This window comes from Canis lupus, chromosome 18 (genome assembly GCF_048164855.1).
Source record: "Canis lupus baileyi chromosome 18, mCanLup2.hap1, whole genome shotgun sequence".
Classification (NCBI taxonomy): domain Eukaryota; kingdom Metazoa; phylum Chordata; class Mammalia; order Carnivora; family Canidae; genus Canis; species Canis lupus.
In genome coordinates this window covers 12,821,372-12,844,901 of record NC_132855.1, presented here as the reverse complement: position 1 = coordinate 12,844,901, position 23,530 = coordinate 12,821,372, and the positions used below count along the sequence as shown (strand labels likewise).

Sequence of the window (23,530 nt, the reverse complement as noted above, 5' to 3'; positions counted from 1 at the left end):
TGATGAGCCCTGCTCTGGATGGGAGAAGCGGGGGGCGGCGGGGGGAATGCTGGGGCAGACACACGCCATATGGAATCACTGCTCCTGACTTCCAAGACGAGGCGATGGGGCAGAGAGGACGACACTGCACCAAGGGATGGAGAAACTGGAGAAGGGGCTTGGGAATTTCACTGACTCTCAGGTTCAGATGTACCTTTAAATAATAGTGTTAGTAGGCCGGAGTTGAATTATTAAAATGGAGATAAAGATGCAGGGAAGAGGACCAAAGGAGGAGATAATTGAAAGTGCTTCCGAGTCATTTTAGTTGATGATTTATGACATTTTAGTGTGAGACCCAGATGTGCGCATCATAACACCCTCCATTATTAGGGAAACATCTCCCGGGGATACACTACCAGAGTGAGTGAATCTGCTGCTGCAGGAGTTAGGCGTTCCTTGTTGTGAACCCCCAAAGGCCTCCAAAACATGACTGGGCAATGAGAAAAAGAGGACAACTTTTCTTTTTGTTTCTAAGTGATTTCCTCTTCTTTCCATGCAAATGGAGCCACTTGCTATAAAATTCACTCATCTTAGGAAAACATATATATCACACCTACACGGTGTGTCTGTGGATGAGATTTGACCTCAGGGTAATCCAGCCAATAACACCATGGGCAGCAGTTGGGAATAGAAATTCTCAGCTTGGGGTCAATGAGGCCAAGGTTATGGGTTTACCGCCTTTGTTTTCATAGATATTCTTCTAATTCTGTCTAAAGGCAGTGTAAGTAAATAAAAGAAGGAAGATTAAAGGGGGTAGGGTAAATGAGTATGTGAAGAGCAACTCCAGGTCCAGCATGGTTTCTGGGAGACAACCCCAGGTCCAGGCCCAGTGAGGCCAGCACCATACACAGAACACAGACGGCACCACTGGATCAGTGAGATGTCTCTCTGGACCTGTGGTCTGCCCTACTGAGCTGCTACTTGGGTGTTCGCCTAGAACAGAGGTTGGCACACATTTTCTGTAAAGGCCAGACAGTAAATATTTCAGGCTCTGGGGCCCATATGCTGTCTGTTGCAACTACTCAGCTTTGCCACAGTAGAGTGAAAGCAGTCGACAGTATGCAAACACATGAGTGTGACTGTGTTCCAATAAAACTTCATTTACAGAAACAGGTAGTGAGCTGGATTTAACCCAAGAGCTATCTATACTTTGCCGACCCCTGATATCTAAAAGGGTTCTCTGATGACTTTGGGTGGGCTGAGTGACAGTGTCTGTTTCATGGAAACTGATCTCTGTCTTGACACCGAGGGTCTCCAAATTCAGTCCTGGTACTTCTTCTGTTCTTTATATTGTAGATTCATGACTTTAAATATCAACTTTATGCTGACAACTTCCTAAATTTATATTTCCAACCTGGACCTTTCAGCTGAACTCCAAATTCATCTATCCAACTGCCTGTTTGGATGTCTCACAGCCATCTCAAACTTGACATGTCCAAAGCTGAACTCCTGACCCCCTGTCTCCACCTGCTCCACTCTTTCTCTCCTTTGGTTGTTTAGCTCGAAAGAAACCGTGAGCTCCTCCTTGACTCCTCTCTCTGTCATATCCAATCAATCATGAAATACCATTGCTTCTTATCTTCAAAATCTGTCTAAATCTATTGCAGAGACTTTAATCACTTCGAATCATCTCTTGCTTGGATTATTGAAATAACTTTACTGATCTCCCTGCTTTCAAACTCGTCTCCCTAGAGTCTATTCCCAATATAGTGGCAAGAGGGATCATTTAGAAGCCCAAGTCAGAGCACATTAATCCTCTGCTCAAAACCCTCTAGTGGCTCCCCAACAAGGCCCTCATAATCAACTCCCAGCCACTTTTTGGGACTCACCTCCTATCATTCTCCTCCTTGCCTATTTCTCTAGCCACAGTGGCCCTTCTTATTGAGCATCCAGACCTACTCCTATCTCAGGGCCTTTGCACTGGTGGCTCTCTCTGCTGGAATATCCTTTTCCTAAATATACACATAGCCTGCTCCCTTAGTCCCTTCAACATCACTCAAATGTTACCATCTCAACTAGAGGGATTTGCTCTGACCCCATTAAGACTGCAAGCTCTCTGTTTCCATTACCCTGCTTTATATTTCCATTGTCCTTATGCTTTTTAACAAGCTCTAATCTTGTTTACTATGCTTATTATCTGTTTCTCCCCACTAAAATACAATCAATGCAGGGCGAGAATTGCGTGTTCCTCTTCACTGCTGAATCATCAACACACAGAACAGTACCTGGTACGTGGCAAGCATTTGATAAGCATTTGTCAAGTACGCTGAACACTGAAAATTACGTGACTGATCAGACTATCCTAGTAGCACTGGCTAAGTGAAATCCCTGACCAAAGCTTGTGCCCAATCTTTAGATTGAAGCCAGATATGCAAGGTAGGCGGTTAGCCTTATTTCTGGCTCTGTTTTTACTTTTTCTTTCTCACCTATACTCCCACTGTACCTTCTGAGATAAGGTGAGACATATACAAATACGTTCATAGTGTGAGTTTTACCATTTATATACCGACAGTGAAACAACATGTCCCGTTCTGGTTATCAGCTAATGATAAGAGTGACCATTTCTCTGAGTGGATATTATGTGCCAGAATATATGCTAGGTGCTTTTCAGGCTCTGCATCTTGAATCTTCATAACAGCACAACCATGTGGATAGTTTAATCATCTTCTTCTTTAGACATCAGAAAAACAGGCTTGGAATGGGTTAGATAAGTTGTCTAAACAGCCACATTTCTAAATAGTGCCCTTGGAGTCTGATACCAGATCTGTTAGCTCCCTGGGTGTGGATTTCCTACCTTTTGCTACTATGCTTCATTGGTATTTATACTTGCATCTCTGCTTCCCCCCAATGTAGTGTTAAATGACCTGTTTTTGGACTATTCAAGCTTTAATAGCCATTAACTTGGATTAATTGTGTGGAGGGAATTATCTTCCCTGTAAAGTCATGCTAAGTGGAAAATAACAAATACGTCCTCACCAAAATAATCAGTCAAGAGCTAAGAAATACAATGGAGCTTCTTCAACCCACTGGATAGTCCCCCTAAATATTTGCTCACGCAGAGTGTGCATTTTTCTTCTCTGGAAACATAATGTTTTATAATAATGGGACATGCACCTCAAAAGATCTCTGCGGCACTTAGGTTTGCCATTGTGCTGTGTGCGGCAGGCACAGAGGGAGCCAGGCAACAGGGAGAGCGCTACGGGGCTCTAGAGGCTCGTAAGGGCACGGCCAGCAGGCTTCTGTGCTAGCAGGCAAGCCCCAGCCAAGTCATTGACCCAGTGTGCAGAATGAAAAGCTTGAACTAGATGACCTTAAAGGTGCTTTTCAGCTCTACATTTCTAACATCCTAACCCCTGAGCTTGGTGAGATGAGTCTCCCGTGTGCTCTCATGACAGCCCCTCACCCAAGCACAGTCCGTGCTCATCCTCCACTCCTAGTTTTACAACCTGGGACAGTGTGGGGCGGGTGGTGGTGGTGGTGTGGGGGGAGTCAAGTGTCTCTGCTTGTCCACAGCACTCGATACATATTTGTTAAATGAACGAATGAGCAAATGTAAACCATCATACATAGCCTGTCCCTTTCTTTCTGTTGACACAGGTTTGTCCCATGAGCCATTTAGGCTTCATCCAACCCCACAATGAGTTCCTGTCCGGTAGGTCATTCTAATAGACAAAATATCACTGCACAAGAAGCTGGTGCTTGGCTCCCACCTACCCATTTCAAAGGCTAAGATAATGATCAGGCTGGTCCATGGCCTCCCCCTTAAATGCAATAGTTTCTGACAAGTCTTTATGACTTTATCTCAACGATGGCAAGAACTCCAGTGAGCTGTAGTGCCGTTTAGTCCCATGGCCGAATGATGATGCCAAAGTGACATACACACAGAAGGTTTCCTTTATATTTACATTGTTTCTCCTTACATAATAAACGTAAAGATAAGAGCTTCTTATAATTAAGAGGAAACTTCAGAATGTCCTGGGCAGAGTCTCAGGAAGTAAAGAAATGAAGCCCCAACAGGAGCAAAGGGTTTACATTTCACATGTAGTTAACATTCTTACTTAGAACAAAGTCATGGTCAAATGTTAATTTGGGATCCCTTGGCCTTCACTGCAGTGGTTCCTTGAGTCTCCCTTTAGGTTTTATGAACTGTTGTCAAAAGCATAATAAAGCCTCCCTGTGTTTACACGTCTGCTGAAACAAACCTTATGAAATCCAACATTTCGGTACTGTATGCCCTGTGATGGGACGAGGTGCCACTCACTGTCTCTCTCTGCAAGTGAGAAACCACATCTATGAGGAGTCAAGCATTTATTGGAGGGCTTTCTGTTTGGTATTTTAAGATGTATCTTCTGGTTGAGGACCAATACAAAGTCCCAGCAGCACCTGCCGCAGAGCTGGCTGGCGCTCAATGCAAGTATGATTCAGGTGTCACCTGATGCAAGCTGAAGACCCCGGGAAGCATTTCTGTCCCTTGCTGCCCAGCTCCACTCCCACTAAACACTACAGTTTTGCTCCACAGAGTCTACCAGTGTTTCTTAGGACCTGAAAGCAAACACAGTAGGTAGCTGCAGACCTGTGAACTTCTATAAACCTCATCTTAGTCTTACACTTTGCAAAGGAGCTCTGCTGAGGTGGAGAAAGCATGAGCTTAGGGATCAGTGGGCTGGAGTTCAAGTCCTGGCTTCTCACCTCTCCAGACTATTCCCGCTCCTTGAACGGAAATAAGATCTACCTAATTCACACAGATGTGAAGAAATGAAACAGCGGGGGGTGGGGGTGGGAGGGTTCCTTTGCAAACTGCCAAGCATTAAAAATCTCAAATATATAAGAGTAAAAAACAGAAGGAGGGGCAGAAAGAAAAATGAATCAGAAACAGAGAGGGGGTTGATGTCATAATGACACCTGTGTGGTAAGTTGGCTTCGTACGAAAGTTCGGAGGAAGCTGTGTCCAGTCTTCTGAGGGAAAAATGAGAACAAATATCACACACTTTCCTTACCCCCACCTTTTCTCCTGTTTCTTTCTCTACAAATTATAAGCGTAACAGAACTGACTTAGCTCTTAGAAAAAGACAAGGGAAGATAAATAGGCCAGTTCTAAGAAAAGATGAAGCAAACCAAGCAGTCTTCGTGTCGGAGGCTCAGAACACCCTAAAGATGGAGATGACAACTGTTGCAAGTGGCATCTGCTACAAAGTCCTATAAACAGGGGGCTCTGCTGCTCTCTACCTGGGCCTGAGGGCTCATAGTCACAGGGGCTGATGCAAGATGCTCTGGGGTGAGGCAAAGCCAATGGATGAGGCAGTGAGGAGTGAATGTCTCTCTTCTTCTTCTTCTTCTTCCCACTCACTATTTCAATGTTCACACTGCCTGAGCTAAGTGGGCCTTGCTCTGGCTGGGCAGGGCATCTTGCTACTCAGAGGCACCTGCCAAGAAATAGCTTCATGGGCAAAAAAAAAAAAAAAAAGAAAAAAAAAAGAAAAAAATTATCCCAAGATAAGAAAAGGTGCTCTCACTTTTCAGCTACAAATTCTCAGAGGACTCATCAGTAAGCAGGCCGCTTCCTGGTTTAAGTCCTGCTGCCAGCACCTGTCACCACCTTCCCCTCGGCTGCCTTCCTCAGGGAGCTGCTGAGATGTAGGGAACTGAACACTTCTGGAGTGTCTTTGGTTGGCCTTCTGTAGAGAGGTCACAACACAGCCCACTTGGGTGCATGTGACAGGCGTTTGGACCAGAAATGGTGGGTCAGAGCCTCCAAGGAGAGAGAGCCCAGGGGTTACTTACAAAATCGGGCGAGACTGGAAATCTTCCTGGTTCATCCTCTCAGACTGACGGATTTTCAGGATCTCAGTGTAGCTCAGGTTCTGCAGTTTGCACTTGAACTGGTCCAGGGAGCTAGGCTTGGTTGTAAGAGCTCTCATAACCTGCTCCTTCACCACCTGCATTACCTGTAGATGAAAGGAAGACCATCATTTTCCTGGGGGTTGTCCTCGCCCATCTGGAAAGATCTTCCAGACTTAAGGGCTCCCTACACCCCTGCTTCCCTTCACTTGCACTCTCTCCAAACCTTGAGAGTGCTCTTCAAAGAGCAAACTGCCATAATGTACATCTTCCACTTTCTCTTGTGCGGCTGGAGCCACAAGGAAGGAGATGGATCGACTAATTTGGAATTGGGAGCAGTGGGCCCGGCTGGGAGGAGTGCTCCATTTGCTCAGCATATTACAGGACTATCGCTGAAGTCACACTGGGAATGATGCAAACTTCAAAAGCGAAAGAAGCCTAAGCAAAAGCTAGGAGTCTGCATTGCTGCTATTTTTTTCCGGAAGAAAATCGCTGAGACACAATTAACTGTGGAAGTCTGGTTGGCGTTGGTTCAAATGAACGTGAAATGATACCCACACTCGCCCCTCCGAGAATGCTTTCTCCACATAGTTAAGGCCTGAGTGTTCATACAAATGAGGGATTTGGAAATGTGCATGTGCTGCTGCCTTCTTGAGCCAGGCACTAAAAAAAGAGATCTATTAAACAGAACAGACATATCCCGTTGGAAGTCTCGAGAAAAAAGAATATGGTAATGTGCTGCCAAAGGACAGGGCCAGCCCACAAGGAGGCAATTAAACATTGCCTTTATTAATGTGATTTCATCTTCATCAGAATTTGTAAAGCAGGAAAAGACCAGAAAATACATAAGGCATCCGAGAGATGTGTAGCAATCTTTCTGTTCCTTTTTTTTGATCCTCCACTGCAGAGGAGAACAATTGTTACCACTGACAAGGTATCTACTGTGTGCCAGATACCGTGGTGGGAGCTTCATGTGTGTTCCTGATCTTAACCCACTCAAGTCTAGGAGTTAGATGTGGTCATCATTCTATTTACATATGAAGAAACTGAGGCTCTGAAGTATTAAGTAACTAGTTCAAAATCATACAGCTGGTTGGTTGGTGGATCAGCTGGGATCTGAACCGAGGATGTGAACACTCTACCCTACTGCCAATCATGCCACCTTCTTGGAGTCGCTTAGTAAAGTAAAAATGAGAGAAAAATCACAAATGTACCTCAATTATAAGCTAGGTTCTGTGCCAGACACATGTTTATTCATCATCTCATTTAATCTTCCCTCCAATAAAGTAGAATAGGTGTTATTATCACTATTTTAAGACAAAGAAGCTGAGACTGAATGATTGAGGACTTATCCAAGGCCATATGTATCTAGTTGAATTCTATGACACCAGGTAGCTCCATGTGGTGGATACAGCATGCACTCAATGTTGAAGAGCCTTGGGGTGCTGCTTACCCTTTATCACTACAACTATGATCCCACTCTACTCCTTATGGCTTCTTACCAGTTGTTGGTTGAACAAACCATGCATGGTAGGTACTTGGTAATTGCTCCTGGACTAGTCCTACACCAAAATGCGTTCTCATGAAGTGTTACTGTAACAGAGGTACCAATTTTACAGCATGGGAATGACTGTGGCAAACCCGAACTTCCAAGTGTGCCTGAGTGCTAGGTGATGGGAAAATCTCCCCACCTTAGAAGCTATCAGGCGACTGAAATGTCCTCCAAACACCTGATGGCTCCTTGCACTTGCTGAGCTCTGTTTAGTGGTGCAGCCGGTCTCCCATGGTACAGGTTGCTAAGCAATCCACTCAGGTTTCTTTCGCCAAGTATATGTCTCTCTCATAGCTGTCCTGTCACCTAAGGATCCGTCCATTGACCTGCAGGGGTCTACAGGACATTGGGAGGTAGAACACCTGGTGGTGAAACTACACTGGCCTCCAGGAAAAGCTAGGAGCTGCCTTGGAGGCCACAGGTGAATCCAAGGCCATGAGTCCCCTCCCCAGGGATGCCAGGTGCCCTCAAGCTCTGTAGTCATCTGCTGACCCATTGCTTTTAGTGCCCCCACGCTCCGAGGACCCCAGATCAGCCATGTTTTCCTTTAGTCAACTGAAAATGTCTGAACTGAAGGGAAGACAAGTCATAAGTAATGGCAATAAAAACAAACCTGTTTTGAAGCGATATCAACCCTCACTTTCCCTTATATGCTTCTGACGTGTAGGAACTCAAGTTCACAATAAGAATCCCCTCCACCAGGTAAGACATTTGCATTTTCAGGAGGGCTTTCTGGGAGGTAGTTCATGAAAAATGAATCTAATGGCAGGAATCTCAGGAAACTATGGAAGAAAACTTGGGAGAAGGTAGATCTCTATCAAGTACTCATAGATCTGCTTTATCCAATAGGCACCATTGTTCTCTGAGGACCTGTGTGCCATGCCTGCCCTGTGAAGGGGCCGTTGCTGGTGACAGCAGTGGTATAAAGACATAAAGGCAACTGTCCTCTTGTCCTCTGATTCATGGGTGTTTCGAGGACCATGATTGGGTCCTTCAGTCTAACTCCATTGGTCACCAGCTTACCATACACCAGATGATATTGATAGAAGCAATTAATAAAAAGTTGCTTGAGAAGCATCCGTTATGAAGTCAACACAACAAACATCACTGAGTACTTACCATGTGTCTATAGTGGGTGAAGCACTAGGAATTCAAAGGTGAATAATATATGGCCCTTGCCTTCTGTGAACTAATGATCTAGTAAAAGAGTAGTCAGACATGGGACATGGGCAATGATCATGACAATAGAAGAGTGGATATAATAGACAAGACGGACTGGTGGCCTTTGGTGGCAGGTGGGGGGGGCATTTCAGAGAAGAGATCCTATGGCTTTTGCAGGGAGAATGGGTATTCAATGCTGTGGGAAGAGAAGAGTAACCTGAGCCCGACCCCGTCATTAACCCCTTTGAGCCTGGGCTATGTCTGAACTGGAACCAGTTACATAAGCATCGTTTCATGCTCCCAGCATAAGGGCAGAAAGGAAAATTTCCACTTGACCTTCTACCTGATTTGTTTGTTTCTTTCTTTTTTTTTTACTCAAGCAAAATGCTAAATTTGGGATGCTTGACAAATTTTGAAATTGTGACCATCTTATATCATGTGGTATAAACGGTGGTTAAATTTGGTCAAGGCTGAACTATATAACACTTTGCTGTTTCATGAGAGGGTCATCACAGGAGTGGCCTCTTTCCCCATTTAGAGAAACTCAGAGTTGAGTTGAAGAGATAATTATTATCTCTCGATTTTATTTGACCTTCACGTGGGAGGAAGGACATGTAAGAGAGACTAAGAGTGATTAGAATGCCAAAAATGAGGAAATAATTTTTAAATAGAATTAGGTTACAGCTGGGCAAGTTTCAGAGGCATCTCCACTTCCCTCATTTCATAGACAAGGAAAGAGGGCCAAGGGATTCTCTCGCTTCATGTGCTGCTTAAGGGGCTGTCGCAGAGACAGTCCTCAGACCACATGGGATTAGACACAATGATTACACTAGTATAAGTGGGCATGTGACCTGAACTGACCAATCAGTATCCTTCCCCAGACCTCTGCCTTGACTGGAAGCAGAGCTGAAGCATGCTCTTTTCCCCTAAAATTGACAAGTAATAACACTGTCTCCTAACATGTGGGAGAGTGGAAGATACCGACACTGATTCTATTGAAATAAAATCTATTGGAAGAAGGGTTTGTGTGTGTCTCTGTGTGTGAGAGAGACAGTTAATAATGGTTAAATTGCATTCAACCATAATGTCAATTCAATCCTGACATTTGGTGGTTTTGTTAGATGAACGTTTTTTGTCCCCATTTGAACAGAATTCTTATCACTTGCAACTTAAGATCTCAAGGAATACATGCAATGAAGTCAAAGAGGAGTGTCAGCTTATGGGATAGAGGTTGCCCAGATTGGGTAAAAGTAAGAGAAGGAAAGCTGGATAGAAACAACGAAGCTACTTCAATAGGATATAACTTTAAAAAAATCATCTTTATTTATATGCTCACGGTTGTACCTTTTCATGGAAATGATGATAATCCCTTACGGTGGTATAGGAAATTCTTCAGCTCCTACTTATATCTTATGTTTAAAATCCACTGTTAAGAGTTACAATTCCTCTAGCTTAAGGCTTTCATCTTTTGCTAGATGTAAGAACCCGTAAGTGGGACAATCTTTTAAATTCCCAACAATCACTTATGCCTCAGTTTAAAAGTGAATATCAACCATTTCTTAAGAGTAGGTTGATAAGAAAAGAAAGAAGAAGCCAAGGGGGGCACCTGGCCCCACGGAAAGGGAGGAAAGTGGTTGGTATACAGCAGAGAATGGAAGCTGGTGGAGACAAAGACTGGCTTTGCCTGATTTACTTCACAGTTTTGCTTGACTCTGGCCCTGAGAAGGTCTATGGTCACTGTGTGTGCCACAGAAAATGACCCCAGTGAAAGATGTCATTGATTTTTTTTTTTTACAAAGACAAAATAGTTATATAAATCAAATATTCCTCTATTTCTTTGCAAAGTAGCTTTCAAAAGGGCTACAATTAATGGTGTTCAGTCGCTATCAATGCTCTCTATATACCATTTCAAATCAAGACACTCACAACCACCATGCTTGACTCTGTCTTCTTTGGAAAATATCAAACCTTTTCTCATTGTTTAGAAAACCCACAGATGGTGTTGCAGAGGTATCAGCAAATCAATGGACTTAAAACTTCTTAATTACAGAAGATGCTTTGCCACAGACATCAAATAAAATGTGCTTTCAGAATCCAAATTCATTTACTGGTGTTTTCTCAAGGTCAAACTGTGCCTATGGTGTGTTTCTGGAATTTTTCCAGCACATGTTCTCTATAATAATGTCACAAGTTCCAAAAAAAAGTGGGAGTCCCATAACACACATGTACTTCAAATGGAGAAAACCTTTTGGCTTGTTGGAAGATTGGGTTAAAGATGTAAGTTCTGGGGTCCCCTGGCCCCTAACTATGCTCCTGGTTTCCCTGTTGTTCATTGAAATGCGCTCCTGTGTTTTATTCCAACATCCCTTGAGCCTCCATATGCTCCAAGTCTAATCACCAACTTGACTCCACCTTCATACCACAATCCTCATCCAGCATTATTCATCCATTCTCAAGCACCTACCATGTGCAAGGCACCATAAGTGAGATACCTGAAGCTTTGTATCAAATGAGCTCCTAGTTTGGGCAAGTGGATAAGACATGTACATATTTACCTCCTCCAAGGGAGGAAGTGATATTACCATCGTAATATCAAGGAAGCAAGGGGGAGACATTCATTCCCCAAATATTTAGCCCCTCTCAAGTGCTGACACACTGACAGCACAGCATCAGGACTTTGGCTGGGAGAAAAGACCAGATGTGGATATGATGAGAGGCAGAGAAGGAGCCATATTGTTGGAAGAAACAGCATGAGCCAAGGTTTGGAGAAAGAAGAGCATAGCCCTGGGTGGGACGAGTGTATGATGGTTTCATTTATTTGGAAAAGTGAGGTGGGGCTAAGAGGTAAGGCTGAAAGTCAGGCTGGGCCAGACAGTGGTCAGTATGTGGGCTATGATGAAAATTTTGGATATTTTTCCCCTGTAATTACTGATAAGTCACCAGGGGATTTTGGTGGTATGATGGAATTCCATACTATAAACCATGTTGGGGCGCACACAAAAATTGGAGAGGTTCTGCTTGGAGAGGCATCTGGGGAAAGGAAGACATTACAAAGGACTCATTCTCCCTGCTCAGTTAGGGTAAGGAGGGATGTCAGAGAAATCTGGAAGGCTGAGACAAGACTGGTCAGAACTTGAAGGACAGATGGGAGTTGTGAGGTGAAGAGGGGAAGAGAGTCCAGGTAGAGGGACCAGCAAGAGCAAAAGCTGGAGGAAGGGGATGCATGGCTCAGGCATGAGACAAAATATACTTTGGGAGCCCCCATTCACAGCTTTCAGCAAACGGATGCTACTTGTTTCAGGATGGCTTCTCAGCCCATCACACACAATTATAAAGTCAGGCTGCGATCTTCCTCAAGATATTCAATCCTTCTGAGACTCAGTTTTATCATCTGTAAACCAGAAGTACTAATCATTTAAAAACCATCGAGGTATTGCTCATTAGATAAAGCCTCATACCCTTTCTGGTACCCTGTGGATATTTGCTCACTATAAAGGGGAAGTAATAGTTCAGAATTCACAGAGGTTTTGTGAAATCTAAATAAGATATTACTTGCAAAGTACTGATACACTAAATGGAACATACTAGACACGCAACAAATGTGATGTAATATTCCCTTCCCTTTTGAGAATGAAATGACCTATGTCAGAGATGTCTCCTATAAAAAAATAACCTCAACAGAGTATTCCCAGACCACATCAGTTATCAACCTGGGAACTTGTCAGAAATACAACTTCTCAGACTCACCTGAGACCTACTAGTAAGTAACGCTAGGAGTGACACCCTACAACAGTCCCTCCGGGTGATTCCAGCTCTCACTCAAATGTGAGGAGCACTGGTCTCAGCAAACATCCAGCACCATGTCTCAGCCTTCAGTATGGTATCTATGGTGGTTCTTGTCTATCACAATAAAGCAGTTATGTCAGTTATTGGTGTTACTTTTCCCCTTTCTAGGTATTACAGTAACCTAGACTGTAAATTGGTAGAGGGCAGGCACTATTTCTTATTTGTATTGTGATCCCTACTACTTAACACAGTATCTTCCAGACTTTAATAATGGTTGATATATTCAATGCCGAAGATGCTTAGGTTCCCACCTTTCATCTGTAGAACTAGACAAATACATCCTTAAGAGAATTATAAGACTGTTAAGGTGGTTTTCAAAGCGCACTTTTACAAAGCCTAAAAAAATAAAGTCGGTGGCTTTGAAGTGCTGTCTTAGGGTCTGAGAGGTCATTTTGGGGCTTTCCTTCCCAAGCTGAGCTGGAAAAGGCTGGTCAGCGGGCTGAGCAAAGGGTTTCTGGAAAAGCCACTACTGGGCATTGCCGCTAAAGTGGGGGGAAGGGTGAGCACTTAATAAAAATGTCCATCTACCCAATCAGTGGCAACCCATTAAATGGATTTATCTTCATAATGAAGAGAAAAGGCTGTCATGGGGAAGACAGATGTCAACACAATCCAGCTTAAAAATGAGTCATGTGGGAGAACTTTCATTGCTGGGCTTCGGGACTGGACCATTTTTCTTCCTGAGAATGTTCCTTACACACACACACAAAAATGACTGAAGACTAATAAGGACCAAAAAATTGGAAGGATTATGCCGGAGAGGTGTCTGGGTGCTCATATACAGACAGGAGGACTTTCCAGAGGCCAGGGATCATTTTGAAGGGCTCCTCTCCAAACTTAGGATGTGAGGAGAAGTGGCCTTGCCCAGAAAAAGTACTGGAAGTTAGGGTAAAAACTGGTGACATACCTGGCAGCTGGTAAGCAATGACCAGCAAATGACCTAGATGCAGGCTGTTGATCCGCCCCCCTCCCCAAGTCCCCTAGAGGTCTTTAAAATTAGGACACCTTCTGGAAACTAAAAATGGTTTCACTTTGTAGTTTAGCCATAGCTGGGGAGTGGAATGCCTAGGCTCGTCCACACAAATGAGAGTTTTTGCTGAATGGTGTCAAGTGTATTACATGTAAGGGGAGAGAAAAAAAAAATAAAAATGCTTCTGGACCCAAGGAGCAGCTTTTAGGTTTTCTGTATTTATTCTGGGTGTGGGCATAGAGCAGAGGTTGGCAAATTTCTGTTAAGGACCGTATCATGTATGCAGCAACTACTTAGCTCTGCTTTGGCAGCGTGGAAGTGGCTGCAGACAAGAAGTAAATAAATGAGTGTGGCTCTGTTCCAATACAACCCGATTACAAAAAACAGGTGGTGAGCTAGATTTGGCCGATGGGCAGTAACCTGGCAAGGCCTGGCAGAGAGGAAAAACACCGGCTTTAGAGTTAGGCAGTGCTCATTTAAAGTCTGGCTCCACGACCCGCTGAGCTAGGTGAATCACGCAGCTTCTCTGAACCTGTTTTCTTATCTATAAAGTGGAGGTGCTCATCTTTAGTCTGTATTAGGAGATGCCCAAACATTATACCCACCATCATGAGGTTTCCTGTGAATCCCGGTCCTAAAGACAGCTTATCCAGAGAAAAAAGAATCCTCCTTTGCAGCATGCAAATGACACATGTGATGACATGGGGCGTTTATAACACATGTGAGGCAGGTCAAGATTATATTTAAGTTGCACTGAACAGAACTGATTTCGAGATTTTAAAGTTCTTGTTTTTAAAAAACAATGTTTTCAACCCCCCCTTCTCCCTGCCCCCCCCTCCCCGCCACGAATGGTTTCCAGGCTTTGAAGATATTTTGGCCTGTCCTTGCTTCCTCCTGCCACATCTCCTGCTGGGGTCTGACCAGTGCAGTCCTCTGGTGAGGGGCCTCGTGGGGTCAGGCTTAATGTAAGTGGACAGAAATCACAGATCAGCCCAGTTGGTGTGCAACCCCCAGCCCCTCTTGATTTCATCATGCGTCCTCAATTATACCAGAAGAATTTGAAGCATTTTGTTCATTAATAAATGCAGAAAAGCTCCTTTACATTTCACAGTGGACGTGACCTGATCTTGGCAGGCAGTCATAACAAGAATCAGCAGGTTACTTAACTTCTCCCTCCCTGCGTCTGTTTCTTCAGTGAGTCTCTAACAGCACTCTGAGCTCTGAACAACTAGGGTGTCTGTCGGAGGGGGTGATGATGACCTAATCCAGAGCCAAAGGCCAGTGCTGTGTGCGACGTGGGCAGTGAGGTCACTGTAATTTTTCTTAAGATGGTATTTCTGAAGCCAGCACCTGCTAGGCTTGTTGTGCATCACATCTAAGGCCAAGATCCATACCCCAGAGCTGAGAGAAGCACAGTTCATTGCAGCCCAGAACTTCCCACTGGTTTGACTCTTCTCGAGTTAGAGCCTGGAATGCAAACTGCTGACAGTTGGGACCTGTTCTTTAGGCGGCCATATATCTATACCTGTACTGGTGACCGAAATGAGACTCTGAGTTGCATTAAGTCTTCGGTGAGGGATGGAAAACTATGCAGCAATGATCAAAATAACAGAACTACCTGTGCTTGGAAGTTGGGAATTTTCCTCCAAGGATTATACTTTTTAAGAGTGTTGTGAAATCGACTCTCTTCTTGAATAGCTGTTCCTTTTGTCTACTTTGTGTCATTCTCACCAGCCCCTCCCTGGGCCTCTGGCCCATCATTACCTGTCCTGATCTACCCAAAAGCCTCTGCCCCTTCCAGCCCCTGCTCACAGAAGCTGGATTGTTTCCAAAATGCAAGTCTCATCGTATCATTCACCTGCTTCAAACCTATGATGGTTCAGCACTGCTTGTAGATGAAGACCAGGCTCTCTGGGTGACCACATGGGCACTCATGGTTGCCTTCCAACTTGTGTTCTAGCAGATGCCTCCTCTTTGGCTTCACCCCCCCACACCCCACGATCTAGCCCCACTGAGATCCTTTTGGTGCCTTGAACTTCACCCTGGTGCCTTCATTTGTGCTCTTCCTTCCACCTGTGAATAAAATTCTCCTAATACCTGCTCATTCTTCAGGTCCATAAAATCCTCCTCTTGCCGTGCTGCCCTCCCCCCAAAGGTGGTGTTGGTGCTCCCATTCTCCCATCATAGGATTGTCCCATAATGTCATGAACTGTGTCTTTTGTTTACTATGGCATATCCAGAGTCTGCACAATCCAATCACTCAGTAGTTACTGAGAAAATATCTATTTTAACTTATGACTGATGGACTCATCAAGTAATGAAGAGAAAGAAATAGCTTTAGGAATCAGTAATTCTCAACCCTCAGTCTACAATAAGATTTAAAGCATACCTTTAAAGATTCTGATTTGTTTGGTCTGGAATGGTTTTGGAGCACTGGGCATGTTTTACAGTGCCCCACAGGGATGCCAATGTGCAGCTGGGCTTGAGGTCTACTGGTCTAAATGAGAAGGCATAAGGAGATAGGAAGGAGTGACGACTGCTGCCCTTTCAGGGAGAAGAGAGTAGGGACATGCCCCGGTCCCTCATCAAACTTCCCAGTGCACCTTACGGAAGAGGACCCAAGACCTCTGCTTGTTACTGCCTCTAGTTGCCCCAAGGCGTGGCCTTCAGGTATTGGCTACAATGTGGACAGGATGAGTGCTCTCCCCTGGACAGTCAGAGAGATGGTCAGGGGACCATGCAGGCTCTGAGCAGGCTTCAAAGAGCCACTTTTACTCAGGAGACAGACCATGCGGCCTGGGCTGCTTATCACGGAGGCAGCCAAAGCCACGGTGCTGTGGGCATCTGCCTGCCTCGATCAAGTGCTGCTGAGGGACCCCCTTTAGCAAGGGCAGCCACTGTCTTCCCAGTGAGCCCACAATTCCTTGGGCATCAATCAGCATCAGTGTTCCCCGACACAGGGCAGCAGCCTGTGTGCCAACCCGAGCAGGCAACCTGTAGCTGGCAGTGTCCACACGGGCTTGGGGAACCTGAGGGAGAGCTCGTATTAGAGGGTAGGCAAGGTGACTCTTCAAAAGTACCCTGAGAGCAAAGCAGATGGCACCGAAGCCCTTAGAAAGGGAGCCGGCTGCTCAGCACTGTTCCCTTGCTTGAGAACTTCCTCTGGTTTTTAGCTGCTAATAAGATAGGAATTGGATGGCAGGAGATAAGAGAGATGCTGGTGCAGCTTCAAGCATCCTGAGAATCTGATCCTAATTCAAACTGAGAGCTTTGAGGGCCTTGGCGTCAGTCCCCCAAATAACCCGTTACACAATGCCCAACTCCACAGTCCCGTGCAGGTGCTAACTGGGTGACTTCACATTCCAGAGACTGAAACACTAACAGCTGTCCTGTGCCTCATGAGAAGGCATTTAACTTAAGACTTAAGGCATCTTTATGGCCAGTAAAAAAAAAAAAATAATAAAGCTTTCAACTGGCAATTCATCTGAAAATCAATTAGTGCTGGGTGTGTTGAAGAACAATGGATATGGACGCAACACACTTCTCATTTTCTTTAGCATCCGCAGGAAGCCAGTTCAAAAGAGGAGAAACAAAGGTGAAGTTTGGGATCATGACCTTCTCTCTGCCACCTGCCCTTGAAGGGACAGCAATTAAGAGGCAAACAGCAGTGTGGCCAAACTTCCTTTCTCCTCTGAAGATAGGGAGCCAAATTAATACAGTAATCAGGGCAGATTTGCTGGCCAGCTAATTGAAGATCCTGGTTGACAACAGGAAGCTATTTTCTCCAGTGTCTGATGGAGTCGGCCTCAGGCAGCAAAGTCTGAGCAAATCACATTAGTGGGTGACATTTAATCTACAGCTTTGAAAAAACAACATGTCAAGCAAGTCAGTCAAAACACGTGACCTTGTGCAGAGAAAGAGGCAGAAACAAATGGGGCTGGTTTGCTTACAAAAGTCGAGAAACTTTCTTCCCGTAGGGTTGGGGGAAACAGCTAAGAGTTTTAAAATAATTATGCTACTGTTGGTTTTTTAATGCTTGTTCACCAAAGTTAGCCATACTTTATCAAGCACGGATGCTGAAAGCAAAATCTTTTGCAAACCTTCCGGAAGTTACAAAGAATGACCTTCCCAATGGGAAACTCAAACTGTAGTCACTGCTGAGGTATTGCTCTCTTGCACTATGACTGTCAAGGCTGAGTGGTGGTGGCAGTGGTGGGGGGGACTGGCTGTCCTGGGAGGTCCCCAAAAGCAGAGGAGGAACCTCACCAGAGAAGTGAACTTTTGATTTTCCTTTTTTAAGACACATGATCATGGGGCCAAAATACACAGTGCTAAATGACGAGCAACTCCCGATTGTCCTTGTTAATGGATAAATGACATCCACAGATATCCCTTTATTTTTTTTATTATTATTTTTATTTATTTATTTATTTATTTATTTAATTAATTTATTTATTTTTAAAGATTTATTTCTTAGAGAGAGAGGTAGAACCCAGGCAGAGGGAGAAGCAGGCTCCATGCAGGGAGCCCAACGTGGGACTCGATCCTGGGACTCCAGGATCACGCCCTAGGCTGAAGGCGGTGCTAAACCGCTGAGCCACCCGGGCTGCCAACAGATATCCCTTTAAACATTATGGGCCATTTACCAACAAATCTGAGATCGACTCACTGTCCCTTCACTCACTTGTAAAGTGTGAAGGAAAGGAGTGAATGGTAATGTCTGCTTGTGTGTTGATCTACTCTGGTGTGTCTTACCTCTGTGGAGGGTGAAATTTTACCTAATTCATCCCTGTGTGTCTACGATCAGTTTCACAAATATTTGTAGAGTGACTGACTAGGCTAAAGGAAGATGGAAAAGAGGAATAACAGTGGGTGCTGTTAAATTAGCCTCAAACTACTCTGAAATTAGTTGCCATTAAGAAATAAATGAAATGTCTACTGTTTCACAAGGAGGTGAAACCAGAAGCTCCGCACATTGAGGTTTTCTGGCATGTTTTGCATAACGTGTTAAATAGTGACAAATGAAATGGGACAATCTGCCCCTCTGGAAGAGAGATTTAATAAACTTTTCATAAGCAGACTGCTCAGGCAAGACTACAGGGGATATAGGGTGGGAAAAACGAGGCCCGGCTCCCATAAACTAGCTCTGCCATCAGGCAAGTCTGCCAAACCCCAAGAAGTCAGAATCATCGCCTCAGCGAGTCACTCTGGAAGGACAGTGCCACCAAAATGGAAGTGTTGGTAGATGCTACTCAGCAGACAGATGGAGCAGGAGAGATGGCTACACAGTGGGACTTAAAATTTAGCAGTATCCACTGTTCTCTACTCTGGGGAAGGATTGCTCTTTTTTACTCTTCTCCAGATACTTTCCCCTTTTCACTCCTCATCAAACTAACAGTATGACATTTTGAGTGGACCATTCTCTGCTGAGAAATTTTAAACACCATGGTATGCATTTTAATTTCCAAATAAATTCATCTGAATCATCAAAAGAATATCTTAAAGTAAATATATTTTGATTTTCTAAATTTTACCTAATAAATTGTCAATTCCCAGTATTAAAAGCTTTAGAAGTACACGTTCAGTCCTGTACTAGCTCAGCTGACATTTATTAGGCACTTAATATGGGCTAATCACTGAGAGGTACTGAGAATACAAAGAACCAGACCCAGTGCCCACCTTACAACACTCACCCTTAGGGGGAGGGAGGTGTATAAACAAATAATAACATTGGACTTTAATAAGTCCTGTTATAGGTGTGGGCTAACAATGCAATTTGAGGGCAGGAAAAACAAAGTCATTATTAAGCACACCACTGTTTTTTGCATATACAAATGCATTTCTATTCTTACCCTATTGTTTCAACAATGGCACTCTTCAAAGTGAATTGAAATGATATATTCACTATTGGTCTCCCAGTAGGACCTTGAGCTTTCAGAAAGAAGAGACTATACCTCATTTATATTTTTATCACTAGTGGGTTTTAAAATCTCTCATACCTGGAAAATTTCCTACTCAGTCCAGTAAAGTGAAGGTCAACCAGACTGTATTTCTGAGTTACATGTTGAAAAAATGCTTTCTGGTGCATCTTTGTGAAGGCCAGGGATGAATCCCTGCGATAGTTTTAAGCAGAAGGAAAGAGAGGGTTTAGAACAGTAGCAATGATAGATTAACTCTGGTTAGCACACTGCTATACCAACGTCCTGCTGTATTTTTCCCAGATGGTTGTAAATTGGGACACTTCATAAATCCCCAGGCCTTTTCTTTTCCATGGCTGGTTATTACAGTGTCCCAGGGCAGAAGAGCACTTTCTAAACTAAAGTAATTGTGAGCCATTTATTATCTTTAAAGGAGAACCTGTCAACTACCACAGCACAAATTTTAGACAATTAAAACAGCCTAGACTGCTCTGATTCTGCAAAATCCCAACAATCACTTGGTGATTTGGAGCCAGTGAGCCCAAAGAAGATCTGAAATAGCTCCTTTCACCACTCAATATCTTTTCTTTTTTGCTGATTTGCTCTACCTCTCACAGCTGGTGGAACATAGCTATTTCCACAGTTTCCAAAAATCTACTGCATCTGCCATGCTTCACCTGAATGTGGTTCCTTGCTTTCCTGATGTGTCCTTTGGAGGAAGCTGCTTAGAAGGTAATTGTGCGGCATATGCACCATCATCCCTCTCTCCATTGTCAATGTTGGGCATCACTAATCTATTAGGAGACTTCTTTTTTCTGCTGGACCAAGACTCTGCCTGCAGGCAACTCCCACCAACCAGTTGAATTTGGCATTCACAATGGCACCCATCTCCATTTCTGGAGGAATTGATGTTGATGACCGATAGTTAATCTTACTCAATACATTTAACTGTTCAATAACTTTGGATTAGAGTTTCCTAAAAGTCCCAATGCCCAATTTCTTTGAGGATTAGCCCAAGTCCTTTCAGGGCCTGGACCTGTGTTCAATCTTATGTACTTGTGAAAGTTGTTCAATAACTACACAGTTTTTCTATCTGACTCACCATCTTGGCAAGTGAAACCAATACTAACACCTCTAGAAATGATGTACTGTCCATGGTTAGAGTAGGTCTTTGGTCCTAGAATAGTGCCTGACACTCAGAGCTGACACATGTTTGCTGACATGGTGAAACAGTGGGTAGACATGGCTCTCCTAGGTCAAATTATACACCTGCTGATGTTGAACACAATCACCATTTTCCTTCTTTTCAAATTTCCATGATTTTTCTAACTCTGGAAAAAACTCCTGACTATGACCAATGTTTGAGGAACTTCCCTAGAATTATAGTTTTGGTGAAATTAACTGAAGATTTTTTGGAAGCAATCTGTTTCTATAACACAAATCCTCTTGCTACTTATTTATTAAAAACAAATGAAATAATTTCCAAGAGGATATAATTTATATTAGAGTTCAGATATATTGGAGAGTCAATGTTCTGTTTCATTATTATTTTTTTTCTAAAGAAAGTGTTAAAGAAGAAAGGGCATGAATCATGTAAAGTGGTACAAACAAAGCAAGCTTCAAAAAACAAAAACACATTAAACTATACCTATGACAGTTTCCAATTTCTCACTTAAGAAATGTGTGCAGGTTATGTTGAATCTCACCATGCATCCCATTCTTTAGAAAATAAAATTTTAAACTGAAAACAAATCTAATATCCACCCTTTCTCTCACCTCATCAGGTATGCTTATAAGAGTCAAATGGGATGGGTGCTCATAAAGGTGCTCAAAAGCACCTTTTCTCTATTAGAGGCCATGGAATGGTGACTCTTAGTGCTTCCTGGTGGTGTACTAAGTGGAGGTATAGTGTTTTAAGCTTGGTATCTTTAATCTCATCGTATCTTCACAACAATCTTACTACATAGGGACCCTCCATTTCCTTCATTTACAGAAACTACAGGTCAGAGAATTTATAGTGGTGACAGGGGAGAGACTTGAATCCAAGTTCTGAATGTAGAAAGCCTATGCTTTAGGGGTACCTGGGTGACTCAGTCAGTTACGTGTTCAACTCTTGATTTTGGCTCAGGTCATGATCTCAGGGTCATGAGATCGGGCCCCACAATGGGCTCTGTACTCAGTGTGGAGCCTGCTTAAGATTCTCTCCCTTTCTGCCCCTATCCCTACCTGCTCATGTTTTTTTTCTCTCTCTCTCAAAAAAAAAAAAATTAAAAAAGAAAGCCTATTCTTTAAATTATTAAAATGGAAATACCAAGGTGAAGTTGATTTCAGAATATGAGAGTTGGATGAAAAGATGCTTGCAACTCTAACCTACAGTTAACAAATGCTATTGTACTAATTTGGTGAAAAGATTAGCAAGTAGCACATGGTTCCTGGCTAGTAAGTACTCAATTAGTAAGCAAACTCGAAAAGTGTTTATAAATAAAATCCAGGTGAGGATTTTACTTTTATTATTATAGGGCATCTGGAAATTAACATGAACAATCTGACAAATAAAAATGGGGTCTGAGAAATTTGCTGAGGCTTTGTGGGGAGGAGGATGGCATCTACTTTGCAAAATGATGTCTACTGATGGGATAAGCAGAACTGCCATCTGCTAAAGTGAATGTTTGAGGACCTGCAGGAACCAAAGCGGACAAGTGTCACTAAAGGTGGTATAGAAGATGATAGTCCTTGGAAACCATATTAGAAATCTGGTGACTTCAATTAATTGATAACCATCCTGTTTTTTTCCCCTGAAGGCTGATAACTATAGGCTTGTATGTACAGATGCATAAGGATTGATGAAACGTTGAAAAATTTGACACCGAAAATGTTAACAAAGTGCTTATTGGTATTTGCCCAAACTCCTTTTTCTGAGCTCACATCTTGTCAAAGTGACTTTTCCTTCTGTTTTATCTCCTTTGGGTGAAAAAAAAAAAAAAAAGAAAAGAAAAGACCTTGCCCTCGAGGAGTTCACTCCAAACCAATAACTGTATTGTCTAAAATGGGAGGTGAGGCCTCTGGAAGATCTCAGAGCTTCTAAGATCAATGCTGAAGTTCAATGCTCAGTAAATAAATGAATAAATGACTAAGTGAATAAAAAGATGTACAGGACTCAACGCACATTAGAAATTATATATATAATAACAACTTCAGAATCTTAGTATTTTTTGCCCGGGTGGGACTTTAGAGGTCAGGTTGCAGCATATGCTATGATAAAATTGATTTAATCAAAATCACACAGTAGATACTGGCACAGCAGGGATTTTACTCCAAAGCTCCTAACTCTTACCTGCTTCCTACTATTTGCTCTGAGGCAATGATGTCAAATGGTCATTCCCAAGTACTCTGTTGTTCAAGGGAAGGGAGACCACTTCCGTTTGGGGGATGAGAAAAGACTCTAGGATAAAGACAGGTTCTGAGTGGGGTCCTGCAGGATGGGTATGATTTAGATCTAAAAAGAAGAATGAGGGGGTTAGGGCTTCCTAGGTCAATAGAAAGGCAAATGCTCAAGATCACTTTGAATTTATGGAAAGATCAAAGGAAAACAGCAAGCACTGGAGTCAGAACTGGGTTTAATTCTTGGCTGTCTCACTTTTACCATCCATGTGTTCTGGGGCAAATTTCTGAACCTCTCTAAGCCTGAGTTCCCCTAATAAACTGGAAATTACAGTATAGACTTCGCGGTGTGATATAAGGCTTAAAAGAATATTTGTCAAGCAGCTTTTGCAGGACCAGACATAAACAATAGCTATTGTTTATGCTTATTCACTTAGGGGGAGGGGTAGGATAAAGTAGAAGATGGATTGAGATCAAGCTATGGAAGCCTGTAACTGCCAAGTAGAATAATTTGTTTGAGGGCACCTGGGTGGCTCAGTCGGTTAAATATCTGCCTTTGGCTCAGGTCATGATCTCGGGGTCCTGGGACTGAGTCCCTCATCTGGCTCCCTGCTCAGCCGGGAGTCTGTTTTTCTCTCTCCCTCTGGCCCTTCCCCTGCTCGTGCTCTCCCTCAAATAAATACACAATTTAAAAAAATAAAAAGAAGAGTTTGATTGAACTGTATCTTACAGAAAGCAGTGGAAATTTAAGATCTTGAGAGATTAGAACTATGTGATAAAGTCAAAGATTAATAATTAAGTCAGGTGCTTAGCTGGCTTTGCATC

General features: G+C 43.3%; 1 protein-coding gene across 7 annotated transcripts in view; it reads right to left on the bottom strand.

Moving 5' to 3' along the window:
- The window catches only part of ELMO1 (engulfment and cell motility 1), a 526,171-nt gene that overhangs the window by 35,855 nt on the left and 466,786 nt on the right, over window positions 1-23,530 (bottom strand). For all 7 annotated transcript variants that reach the window (XM_072783482.1, XM_072783477.1, XM_072783480.1 and 4 more), the window contains one exon: window positions 5,821-5,984. In XM_072783482.1, the coding sequence (XP_072639583.1) occupies window positions 5,821-5,984 (164 nt within the window). The remainder of the gene's footprint in view (window positions 1-5,820; window positions 5,985-23,530) is intronic.